The sequence below is a fragment of the Athene cunicularia genome, assembly GCF_003259725.1.
Source record: "Athene cunicularia isolate RWA chromosome 15 unlocalized genomic scaffold, athCun1 chr15_part1, whole genome shotgun sequence".
Classification (NCBI taxonomy): Eukaryota; Metazoa; Chordata; class Aves; order Strigiformes; family Strigidae; genus Athene; species Athene cunicularia.
The window spans coordinates 13,727,496-13,738,767 of NW_020799121.1; the positions used below are offsets into that span (position 1 = coordinate 13,727,496).

General features: G+C 57.9%; 2 protein-coding genes across 2 annotated transcripts in view; one reads left to right on the forward strand and one right to left on the reverse strand.

Moving 5' to 3' along the window:
- CCDC63 (coiled-coil domain containing 63) overlaps positions 1–4,183 on the forward strand; it is a 6,594-nt gene extending 2,411 nt beyond the window's left edge. Inside the window, exons 5-12 of the mRNA XM_026859977.1 lie at positions 35–154; positions 636–817; positions 1,346–1,527; positions 1,994–2,205; positions 2,680–2,754; positions 3,114–3,306; positions 3,694–3,888; positions 4,077–4,183. Coding sequence (XP_026715778.1) covers positions 35–154; positions 636–817; positions 1,346–1,527; positions 1,994–2,205; positions 2,680–2,754; positions 3,114–3,306; positions 3,694–3,888; positions 4,077–4,183 — 1,266 coding nt within the window. The remainder of the gene's footprint in view (positions 1–34; positions 155–635; positions 818–1,345; positions 1,528–1,993; positions 2,206–2,679; positions 2,755–3,113; positions 3,307–3,693; positions 3,889–4,076) is intronic.
- Positions 4,184–4,837: 654 nt separating this feature from the next.
- MYL2 (myosin light chain 2) lies at positions 4,838–9,580 on the reverse strand. Its single transcript, XM_026859753.1, has 7 exons — positions 9,367–9,580; positions 8,335–8,424; positions 7,587–7,662; positions 6,587–6,691; positions 5,318–5,393; positions 5,186–5,234; positions 4,838–5,057 (listed from the first exon to the last, which is right to left on the reverse strand). The coding sequence occupies exons 1-7, from the start codon at positions 9,478–9,480 to the stop codon at positions 4,959–4,961; spliced, it is 609 nt and encodes a 202-aa protein (XP_026715554.1). The 5' UTR covers positions 9,481–9,580; the 3' UTR covers positions 4,838–4,958.
- Between the last annotated feature and the right edge of the window lie 1,692 nt (positions 9,581–11,272).

An 11,272-nucleotide genomic window follows, 5' to 3' on the forward strand; every position in this document is an offset into this window, starting at 1 on the left:
TTTTTTTTTTTTTTTTTTTCTTCTGTGTGTGCAGATACTAGAGCTGGAAAAAAAGGTGGTGAGGCAAAACCAGATAGCAGTGAACGTGAAGCAAGTGAACTGTAGCAAACGACTGCAAAAGAAGATTGAGGCACTGGAGACGCATCTAAACAACGTGAGGAAACATTCTGCAGACCTTCGGAGACCACGTGCGAGGCCACACTGGGGCCTGTGTGCAAAATGGTTTTTTTTGGTCAGGATGATAAAGGGTAACGGTTCAAATGCATTTGGTTGACACAAGCCGCATAAAGGACGGGGCTTGTTCCTTTGGCCTAATTGTTCCCAGAATATCTCAAAGGCTCCTTCAAGCTTGGTGACCCAAATGCAGCTCTTGTGCCATGCCAAGCAGCCTGAAGGTCTGCACCTGTTTAGTGATAAAACCGAGCTGCCTGGAGCCACTCTGCCTTGAACAATGCCAGCTCCAGGTCTCTGCCATGACTGGCCTGGCATACAGTTGCCTCCTCTGTCTGGAGGAGAAAGATAGTGGAGGGCCAACTTAAAAATCTCTTGGGCTGTGTTTGTCCCAGCCCTGGTCAAGGTCCTTCAGCAGAGACCTGAGCTCCCCCGTCCTACACCTTTTGCTTCCCTCTCGCCAGGTCACTGTTCATTTCAATACCATCCTGACTGGAAATAACAAGCTCCAAGAAGAGATCGAAAACCTGCGAACCCAGAAAGCTGTTTTGGACAACTCCTACATGAAGCTCCACAAGAAGCTGGATCAGCAGATGAGAAGGATGAACGCTGCTATTGAGCAATCTGCACAAGCCCACAAGCAGTGGTACGTGGCCTTGCAAACCCTCTGTGGCAAACTGGGCACTGATGGGCGATGCCAGTGACGAGTATCACAGAATCCCAGAATCATCTGGGTTGGAAAAGCCCCTGCAGCTCCTCAGCCCAACCATGACCCTCCCCCTGACCGTTCCCAACTCCCCCAGATCCCTCAGCGCTGGCTCAGCCCGACTTTTCAACCCCCCCAGGGATCCCGGGGACTCCCCCCTGCCCTGGGCAGCCCATTCCAACGCCCAACAGCCCCTTCTGCACAGAAATCCTTCCTCAGAGCCAGCCTGACCCTGCCCTGGGCAGCTTGAGGCCATTCCCTCGGGGCCTGGCGCTGGGGCCTTGGCTCCAGAGACTCATCCCCCCCCTCTGCACCCTCCTGGCAGGGAGTTGCAGAGGGCCAGGAGCCGGGCAACACGTGCAGCATCACGGGAGCTTTGCTAGGTCAGGCACAGAGATGCGTGGGAATAGCCAGGACTACAAATTTTTAGACCTACACATGGTGTAACCTGCTACTTTCTCTGTGCAGGATGGACTCTCTGGCAAAGATTTCAGCCATGAAAGAACAGCACAACAAAGACACTGTCCACTTCAACACTGAGATGCGGGAGCGGAAGCGTGTCCTTGTCCAGAATGCCCAAGTGAAAAACTTCATGCTCACCAAATCTAGAAATCGCTCTGAAATGGAGAAACAGGCCAAAGAGAAAAAAGGTATCAGATGAAAGAACCCATGTGCACCTGGGACCACGAACCAGGAGCCTGCAGGGCTGGCAAGGGGGCTGCTTATCACACTGCACCCCAAAGGCAGGACCTCTCCCCTCCCTGCGGGCTCCTTCACCCACCCTTTGCCCTGCAGAAGGAACAGTGATAGTCAAGTGAGGCCACCCAAAACCTTTCGGGGAGCCCTTGGGGGAAAGAGAGGGTTGGGGAGGTAGGGACCTGTCTCCATGTGCAGCCATGGCTCCTTTTATCCTCCCAGAGAGGGATCCCACTGTGTTTGCCCTGTTCCCATGCAGACTGTGACCTACTTGCTTAATTTCTGACTGACATAGAGATGCTTTCTGCCCCCCCCTTGCCCCAAGCACCCCACCAAACCCCACAGCACCCACAGGGGAAGGCTCTGCAAAGGGCAGCTTGTGGGGACACGCACAGCCCAGGCTCTATTTCTCTCCCTCAGCCCTGAAGGTAGCCCAGCGGGTGAAGCAGAGGCAAAGCGTGAGCCATGAAGTGGCTTACAGGCGCCTGATGGAGCTGGCGGAGGACGGGGACATCGATCGGCTGGTGAATGGCTTCATCGAAAGGGAGGGGAAGAACTTGTCCTGCTTCAGCTATGCCACCAAGCTGAGCAGCGAGATGAACAAGATACATCAGAAGATTGAGGACCTCCAGGTCTGTTCCAGGCTCTTCGTGTCTCCCCTTTCTCAGCTGGTGCTTTTGGCCTGGGGTGGATTTTTCCTCTGCCGTGTGTCCAGCATCACTGCTCACACCAGAGCCCGGCTCATAGCCTGTCACACGGGTGGGATTAGGGGAATGCAAAGGGAGAGCCAGAAATATAACTCCAATAGCCAGAATGTTGCGTTCTCAGAGCTAAAAGTGTCTCAATGCTGCCACCGTGTACCCAGCAAAAATACTGCAGTATCCAGGAGGGCCAAGAGCTGCCTCAGCTGTGTGCAGGGGCTGGCTGGAGCAAGAAGTGCTTGTTGTGGGGTTGTCATCTGCCCCCCTGGCCTGGGGACAGCGGTCCCCAGAGGGGCCAAGTGGGACATCCCTGCTCCCAGGGCGGAGGGATGGTCCCCAGCCTCTGTTAGGCACGTCTGGTGGGCATACAGCCAGCGTCCCCTCCGTGTGCTTGTGTTCACCCAGAATGAAATTACGGCCATCGTGATGGACCGGGAGCGTGCAGAGAGCAGCAACCTTCGTATCCTGAAGGAGCTGGAGGTATGTCACCCGGGGATTCCCTCTGCGAGGGCGGCGGAGCCCTGTCTGGTCCTGTCAGTGCTGCTCTGGCCAACGCCTGGGGAGGTGCGGGCAGAAAAGGGCCCTGCGTCGGCTCGGGCAGCCCGGTCTCTCAGCGCATGGCGAGAGGCGACTGCAGGGTTCCTGCCAGCCCTGGTCCTCCAGCATCTGAGGCCTCATCTGTGGCACAGGGAGCTTGAGATCCTCCATAGAGCCTTTTCCCCTCAGGGATGAGAGCATCCCGCAGCATCTTCTGGGACGTGTCCAGTGTCCAGACTGGAAATGGGAGCTCTGGGGTGGGGGGAAAGCAGGGGGCTGGTGTAACACTTAGCAAAACCTAGGAAAAACTAACGGAAACCACCGAGGAAACCAGGCGGTACGAGGAGAGATGCAAAAAGAGCAGCAAAGTCCTGGGCCAGCTCAAATCCGACGTGGAGGACCTGTGCAAAGAAAACAACTGCGACGCTACAAAGATAAGGCAGCAGCTCAGAGAAAACAAGCAGATCATGGAGCTGAACCTGACACAGTTTTCCGGTGGGTCAGGGCTGTCTGTCTTCCCCTGCCACATGGCCTGGACCTTGTATGTCCACCACCCTCTTCCACTGTTGTTTTAGTCGAGCTGTTTTGTTTTGGTTTTTTTCCCCTGCCCCATCCGTGCATGGATGTCCCTAATGTGAATTTGGGGTGCCAAATTCTCAGCAAATCCAGGAGCTTAACCTGGCTGTATAAATATCCTGGGGGATGCCCAAGCCCTTATCTCAGCTCTGAGTGTAGGACCCAGCCTTGGCCCCTTGCCCCTGGAGAGCCAGGTTGCCCAACGGCACTGCCTCGGGGAAATCAAGGCTCAGCAAAGCGCCGGGCGTGGGTTTGGGCAGGGACGCGGCGCAGGGACGCTGCGGCATGGCGCTGCCTCCCACCCAGGTCTTGTGGAGAAAACCAAGGAGCTCCTGCTGCTGGAGTCCATCCTGCGCTACACATCGGCTGAGGCTGAGCTCCTGGGCGAGCCCTTCGTCAGCCCGCTGCTGGGCAGCACCGAGCACCTTCAGGCGACGGACCAGGCCCGGCTCTGCCCGCTGCCCCCCACCCTGGACGGCACCACCGACGCCACCGAGGCCTGTGAGTGTGGGAGGCGGGAGGGAGGGGCCGCGCAACCACCCAATCCACCGTTCCCCCCCTTGGATGCCCGGCCAATCCCCTGCTGTCCCCTATCGTCCCCAGCCAATCCCAACCAGCCTGCCCCACCCTGACGGGTATATAAAGCCCGGGGTGGGGTCGGTGATGGGGGCGGCCATTTTCTTGGGCAGTGGAGGTGCCGCTGGACCACAGCCAGCTCTGCCAGCTGGTTCACCAGAGCCAGGGGAAAAAGCAGGAGCGACACCACCAGCACAGGAAAGAAGAGGAGTGGTGTTAACGTGTGAGAGCCAGCGGGGATGAATTAAACTCGCCCTCTGCTTCTGCGCCCTGGACATGATTCCGTCTCCCTTCTCCTCTGGAAGGAGCCCAACGCCTTCTACAGGCTTCAAAATCTCGCTGGGGGATATTTGGGCATTTCTTCGCCCACTGCTGACAGGAGCCATGACCGGGGGTGGGAACAGCTGCTCTCCAGCGGGGTGCTGTCCCCGCTGCACGACCCAACGCTCCTCTGGAAGCTGGACATTGCACGGCTGCCGGGGAGGAGATGGGGAGCACGGCCCCGGTCCTGCACCACGAGGGACCTCTGCACCTCTGAGGGGCCCAGGGAGGGCATGGTGGGGTGCAGGGGCCATGAGTGTGCTCGCTGGGTGTTCCCTGCTAAGCTGGGAGCCCTCTGCTCCTGAAGTAAAGCTGACCTCAGTGCTGGTCTTGGGCTGGTGGGAGCAGATGGCTGCTAGCCACAGCCCAGTGCGAAACAGGCTGGGATCTGGGCCAGGCTGGGAAACGGCGAGGCAAAGGGACTTGAGGGCACGCCAGGGTGAGGCTGGGGGCAACGGGGTCTGGGGTGGCTCTGGGGGCTCCTGCTGGGCACAGATGCCCCGTGCAGACACACCACGCGAGCCTAAACACCACTCACGCCAGCAGCTGGGTTTCCTCTTGCCAAAAGGCGGTTTAATGTGGATGCTATCCATGGTGGGGCGAGGCAAAGGGACCCCCCGATGTGACCTAGAGAGAGGCGACCCCGCGGTGCCAGCCCCAGCGCCGAGCACGGGCTAGTCCTTCTCTTCGCCGTGTGTGATGACGTGGACAAGGTTTTTGTAATCCAGGTTGCCTGACATGTCTGGAGGGAAGGCTGCAAACATCTGATCGATCTGCTGGGAAAGAGCCAGGGTGAAAAGGTGGCGCAGAAGGGGTTTGGGGCTGGGGCTGGGAGGAGGTCTGGGGGTCTGTTGGGATGGAGGGCACGGGAGGCTGGCTTTGGGGGGGAAGGAGCTCGTACCTCTTCCTGGGAAAACCTCTCACCCTGCGTCATCAGCATTTCTTTGATGCTGCAAACAAGAGAGCACTGTGAGCAGCAGGGAGGCCTCGGAGGGGACGCTTGCCCGCCCCCCCTAGCCCCCCCTGTACTCACTAGGCAGATTTCAGGCCTTTTCCCTCTGGATCGAACACCTTGAACGCGTTCAGGATCGTTTCCTCTGGGTCGGCACCTGCAGGTGACATGGCCACGGCCATTCGAGGCGGCGGAGAGGGAAGCCAGATGCAGCCTCCTGCTTCTCCCAGCCTTTGGGGAGAAGATGGGGGGCAGGCTGGGAAGCGAGGGGCCCCGCAGGAACACCAACCCTGCAGCTGGAGCCTTGAGCACGGGTGGTGAGAGGAGCAGACGTAGGATCGTGGTGTGCCCACAAAGCAGGCTGTGTCACCGCCGCCCTGGCATCCGGCCTCTATCTAATCTTTTGGGTGTATTTATAGAGCTCCAGGCACAGGCCCTTGGGGCCACGTAGCCTCCTGGAGGTCTGCGGGGAGGCTGCATGCCTGGGGTTGTGTAAGTGATACGGGGTGCCGCCAGACGGGGCCGTTGGGTCAAAGTCATGCTGTAGCCAGTGCCCTTGCCAGGGTGGCCGTGGGTGCCACCACGGGTGTCAGCAGGCTCAGAGGTGCTGCAAGATCTCCGGTCCCCTCTTTCTGTGGGGTCAGCAGCATCACAGCCTGTTGGGTTTTTTTAAATGGCTGGTGAAACTGAGGCACAGAGACTTGCTCATACCCCCCAACAGGTTGGGGAGACACAGGATGAGATCCAGGTCTCTGGATGGGCGGCCCCAGCCCTGCCTTTGGGACTGTTGGTATTACAAATCGGCATGAGTTTTGGGGTGCAGGGACCTCCTTGGGGACAGTTGCTCAAGGTGCATGAAGCTGAGTTTGTCCTGTCTGTGGTGTCTTGAGACGGGGAGTCAGAGAGAGTGCCAAAGTCCGGGATCTGGAGTACAAGGACTGAAGCTCTCGGGGAGAGAGGTTGTTGCTGGTGATGGTCCCACCACTGCCTCTATCTTTGGGGGGGTCCCTGCGCTGCCACTGTGAGAAGATGGCACTGAGGGATGTGGGAGGGATGGGTGAGGGAGGCCATTTCACAGGCATCCCGTGGTTGTCCCCAGGTGTCACCTCTTGGCCGTAGCGTGGGAGGAATCCTTGCCCTGACCCACTTCCCCGGCTCTGCCTGCTGCAGCGTGGCTGGTGGTGCCACCCGCCTTTCCTTCAGCAGCTCCCATCTGAGGCCCCCAAGGACGACAGAGTGATGGGTGACAGAGGTCCCAGGAGTTGTGTGGCTTCCCCAGGTGGGACAGGATATTGATGATGGTGTGGGTGCCCACCAACCACCCCCCCAGCTCCCCAGGTGCCCTCTCACCCTTGAGTTTCTCCCCAAACATGGTGAGGAACACGGTGAAGTTGATTGGGCCCGGTGCCTCCTTTATCATCTCATCGATCTCCTCATTTTTCACATTCAGGCGCCCTAGAGGAGAGCACGGTTGGGTGAATCATGTCTCCATCTCTGGCTACAAATATATGCAGACCTCCTGGCTCTGCTCCGTGTGCTGGGGACTAGAAGACACACCACAGAAACCTTCCTCTGGGTTTTTTTTTCCCCCACCTGAGGGAAGTGACACAACCTTGGGGAGCAATCTCGAACAAGAAACATCAGCAACCCAAGTGAGGCAGGGGAGAATCGTGTGCTGGTGGAGGATGGGTGGGTTGGACACCCCCAGCTCTGGTTTCCTGGGCTCCAGGATCACAGAAGAGAGGGCTGCAAAGGACGGAGCTGTGCTACTTCCTTCCCTCACTGCCCCATGGATCAGCCATCAGGGAGATGTTTTGGGGTCAAAACCATGAGTGCTGTGGTTCTCCCTGGCCCCTGGTGTCAGAAAGGAGCAGGACTGAATGCCTACATCCTTCTACCTGAGGCTGGGTTGTCTTTGGGACTCCCTGGCCCCATCGCTGGTTTGCGCTGGCCTCTGTGATGAGACAGCCAAGCCCGCAACTTCACAGCTTCCCACAAATCCCGTAAATCCCCCTAATGCCCGCACCCCCAGGGGTGCTGTGGAATGGGTACAGCCACGTGCTTCTTAGCGCGCAGGAAGGCAGGGAGCGTTTGGCTGTGTATAATCCAGGAGCTGACTCTCTCTAGTACCTACAGGATTAAACACTCGCTGCTGCAGGAGCACCTCTGAGCCACCCGGTGTGAAACCTCTCCGGCTCACAGAAATGGGTTTGGATCAGGAGGTTTTCAGCAAAACAGGAGATCTGGTTAACCGCTGGGGCTCGGTTAAACAGGAGCTCACAGCTGGTTTTTCACTTAACAGGTCTAACGTCGTCGAAGCTGTTGGGGAGGGTTCTAAAAGGGGGCTCACCGAGTGCAGCAAACGTGTCTCTCAGATCCGCCTTGTCGATGAAGCCATCCCGGTTCTGATCCATGATGGTGAACGCCTGGAAGCACAGGAGGAGGGTGTCACGTCCCGCTCAGACGAGGGGACAAGTGACTCAGGGCAGGGAGCACAGGGAGGAGGAGAGCTGTTGACCTTTGCAAAGGCTTTAGTACCCCCTCTCCTCCTCCTCATCCCATGGAGTTGGATGGGAACAGGGCGCTCTGAGCTCTGCACAGGATGGGGCCTGGGGGTCCTCACCCAGCAACAACCATCGCCCTAATCCTGCAGCAATCCTGGCCCATGGGCGCTGCAGGGCGATGGCTCCCTATGGGAGCCCACACGCAAATGCCATCCAAACCCCATGCCTTAGCCAAAGCCTTCTCACCCCGGGATGAGACCAACTGGAGCCATCAGCTCCCCCAACTGGGACCAGTTATCCCTGTAACCGGGATCTATGCAGGACCGTGTGCCGGCCGTGCAGGGGGTAAGTCGTGAGGAGGTGCTGGCACAGCGGGTGGGAGCTCGCCGGGAGGGGTGCTCCTGCCCTCCTCAAGCAGGGTGCGGGCTCGCTTGGAGGCGATGCCATATTTAAAAACATCACTGTATTGTTCTTATCACTTTTAAAATAAAACGGCTCGAAACTGGACATGCTGCCTCTTGCTGCAAACCGCCTGTCGCTGATCTGAAAGAGCTGAAGGTCACATCGCATCAAGGACCCTTGAAACCCACCTACCTCTTTGAATTCCTGGATCTGGGCCTGCTCGAACATGGAGAAGACGTTGGAATTAGCACCTTCAATCCTCTTCTTGGCTTTCTTGGGTGCCTGCAGGGGTTCAAGTACATATCATGAACTCACTGGGCTTTTTATGGTGTGGAATAAAAGCATGAAACTACCCTATTCTTAGTCGCGAGCCCTTCACGGTAGCTCTGGGCTGGTGTTGCCGCTACACTTGTGTGCTTGGTGGTTTTCCTGCGCATTGCTCAGGAGCTCTGGGCACATGTGACGCTCCCAGATATTGAGGGCTGTTAAGATTCCTCATTAAGTTACAGCTCCATCTTTGCTTTCCTGATGAATTTAGGCAAATCGGTCTGAGGAAAGATGAGTCGGGGAAATCAATTCCCCACCAAAGACTACAGCAGCTCAGAGGATCGGCACTGGGGTGAGATCTCCCCGGGTGGAAACCTGGGGTTGGGAGCACGCTGCTGAGGTTGCGTGCAAGGTGCTTCCTCACCCTGCCGTGCCTCTCGCTAAAACCACAGCACTTATTAAAATGCTTATTTATAAAAGTCTGCCTTCTCCTGCACTGAGGCTTGAAATAACCAGAAACAGGAGCGGAGGACAGAACCACTCACACTCCCACCCTGCCCGACATCCCTCCGTCCAGCCGTGTGCTCCAGCAGCCTTTCCCTCTTATTGGGGGGGATCTGCCAGGATGAGGCACGGAAGGAGGGTTTCAGGGGACACAACAGCCCTTCCTCTCACTGCATAGAGGAAGGGAAAGCAGAAGGATGGTATTTGAACCCCAAAATGGTCTGCTCCAGTTAGCAAGCTCTGCTAGTGTGGGAGACACCTCTGTTCCCCACAGGATACTGCCCATGCAGCCAGATGCTCCCCGACTTGCTCACCCCCTTTCTAGGGCAGGAGGGGTCCTTGGCCATCAGATCCCTGTTGCCTCCATTGCTCCCTGGTCTTTAAAGCTATCCTGGTGAAGAAGCTAATGGATTTTGCCTCTTCCCACTGGAGCTTTGGGCTCTGGGTACTCACCATGGCTTCACACAGCTGCCGATGTTGCTGCGTGAGATGTCTCGGAGGCAGTCCCTCGCTTCCCCTCGGCTGAAAGAATAAATACGTCCCACTCTGAGTTAAAAATAACCCCATGCCCACTTTTGGCTGTAATAGGTAAGTTAGCCGCCCCCAACCCTGTTGTCTCTGACTGTCCCTCTCTCTCTAATCTGGAATAGCAGCTTGTTGTTGTCACCGGCTGACGTGACATGTGAGCCAGAGAGGGTTTCAAGGTTAACAAAGTGCCAAGTGACCCCGCAGCTCCCACACTGGAGATACTGACCCGCCGCAGGGACTGCACAGGAGCAATCCCACCTGCGGTTGTCACTTGGGCTGTGGCCAGGCTTTTTCCCTCTCCTGGGGCAGGCAGGGAGCACTTGGCCTGGGGGGATCCCCGGCTACCGCCCCCCAAACCTTGGGACGTGGATCTTTTCCCTCGGTCCTGCCAGGCATCCTCGGGAGCCTTCATGCCCCACTGCAGTGTTGGCGTGGCAAAACTTGGCTGCTGGAGGTGGAGGAGCCCCCCCCCCTGCCCTCCCTGCACTGGGCTCAGGTCACTTGTAATGCTTGAAGAGCAGAAGAGGCTGCCGACCGCCCCATCCCAGGACCGAGGGTTCCATCCTGCCGCTGCACCCGCTCGGCTGCAGCCCCCCATCCCCAGAGCACTGGGATGAGGCCGGAGGTGGATGCTGAGCTCCCGCAAAGCCGAGCAGGCACGTGGGGCTCCTCTCTCATGTGTCACCCCCCACCGAGGCACCTGTCACCCAGTTAAGCCAAACACTTGCTCGCCCTGGTCCCAGAGAGACACAACACACGATTAACTCTCCCCATCCCAGGCTCTGGCAGCCGGTGTGGGGCCACATCCTGCAGCACCCGGGAGCGGTGACACAACAGCTGGAGCACAGCCCCGCGGGTCGTTTGGTGATTCTGTTTTTTCTTCAGTATTTTTAGCCTGTTAATTTTACCTCTCCTCCCTCTCGCCTTGCCATGGGGATGTGGGCCTGCTGGTGCTGGTAGCCACTGCTGTGGCCCCTCTAAGCTCTGCTGTGCCTGGCATGGCCCTGGGGTGGCCCTGGGGTGCGGGGGGCTGCCGGCCTGGCTGCCCATGCTGCTACCCAGCATCATCCCCTCCACGTGCTGAGGAGGCTGGTGGGTGAGCGGGGAGGGCTGGGAACAAAAGGCAGCATGAAATGGGATCCCCAGAGCTCCGGGCTCTGCCCAGACGCTGCCCTTGTTCCCCCAGAGGACACAAATATTGTGTTAAAGCCCTGACACTTGCCACTTGGTCGCACCTCAACACCCAGTTGCAAGGATGGCATTAGGGGGAGGATTTAAGTAGGCAACAGGGAAATGCATAAGGAAAAAGTGCCCTGAGAGGAGAAAACTCCTGATCCAGGAATGACTGCCTCGTCCGGACAAAGCTGGAGCTGAGGGAAGGGATTTCAGGATGGGGTTTGGGGCAAAAGGGCAGGCGAGAGAGCCCGAGGGGCAGAGCTGGGGCGAGGACCAGCCCGGGGCATGTGGGCACAGCTGGGGATGAGCAGGATCAATCTCAGCGCGGATGCTCCCTCTTTCTGCCAAGTTCAGCTGGATTCATCGGCCAGCCGAGCCCAATTACCTTAATTTGTGGCATTAAGGAAAAATCCATAAGCATCAGGGAAGTGATGTGTAGCGGTTTAACGGGACGGGTTGGCCGCAGAGCCGCGGGCGCTGCCTGGGTGCTGCCCATCCCTGGCTCCGCATCCATGCTGGGGTCTGGGGGCACGGGGGCAACCCCTGAATCCATGGAGGTTTCCCAGAATTTTTTTTTTTTGAGGGGAAGCACCATTTCTGTCTGCCCTGCCTGGAAAAGATCAGACCTCTGACTCTCCCTGGTGTTGCTGGGGGT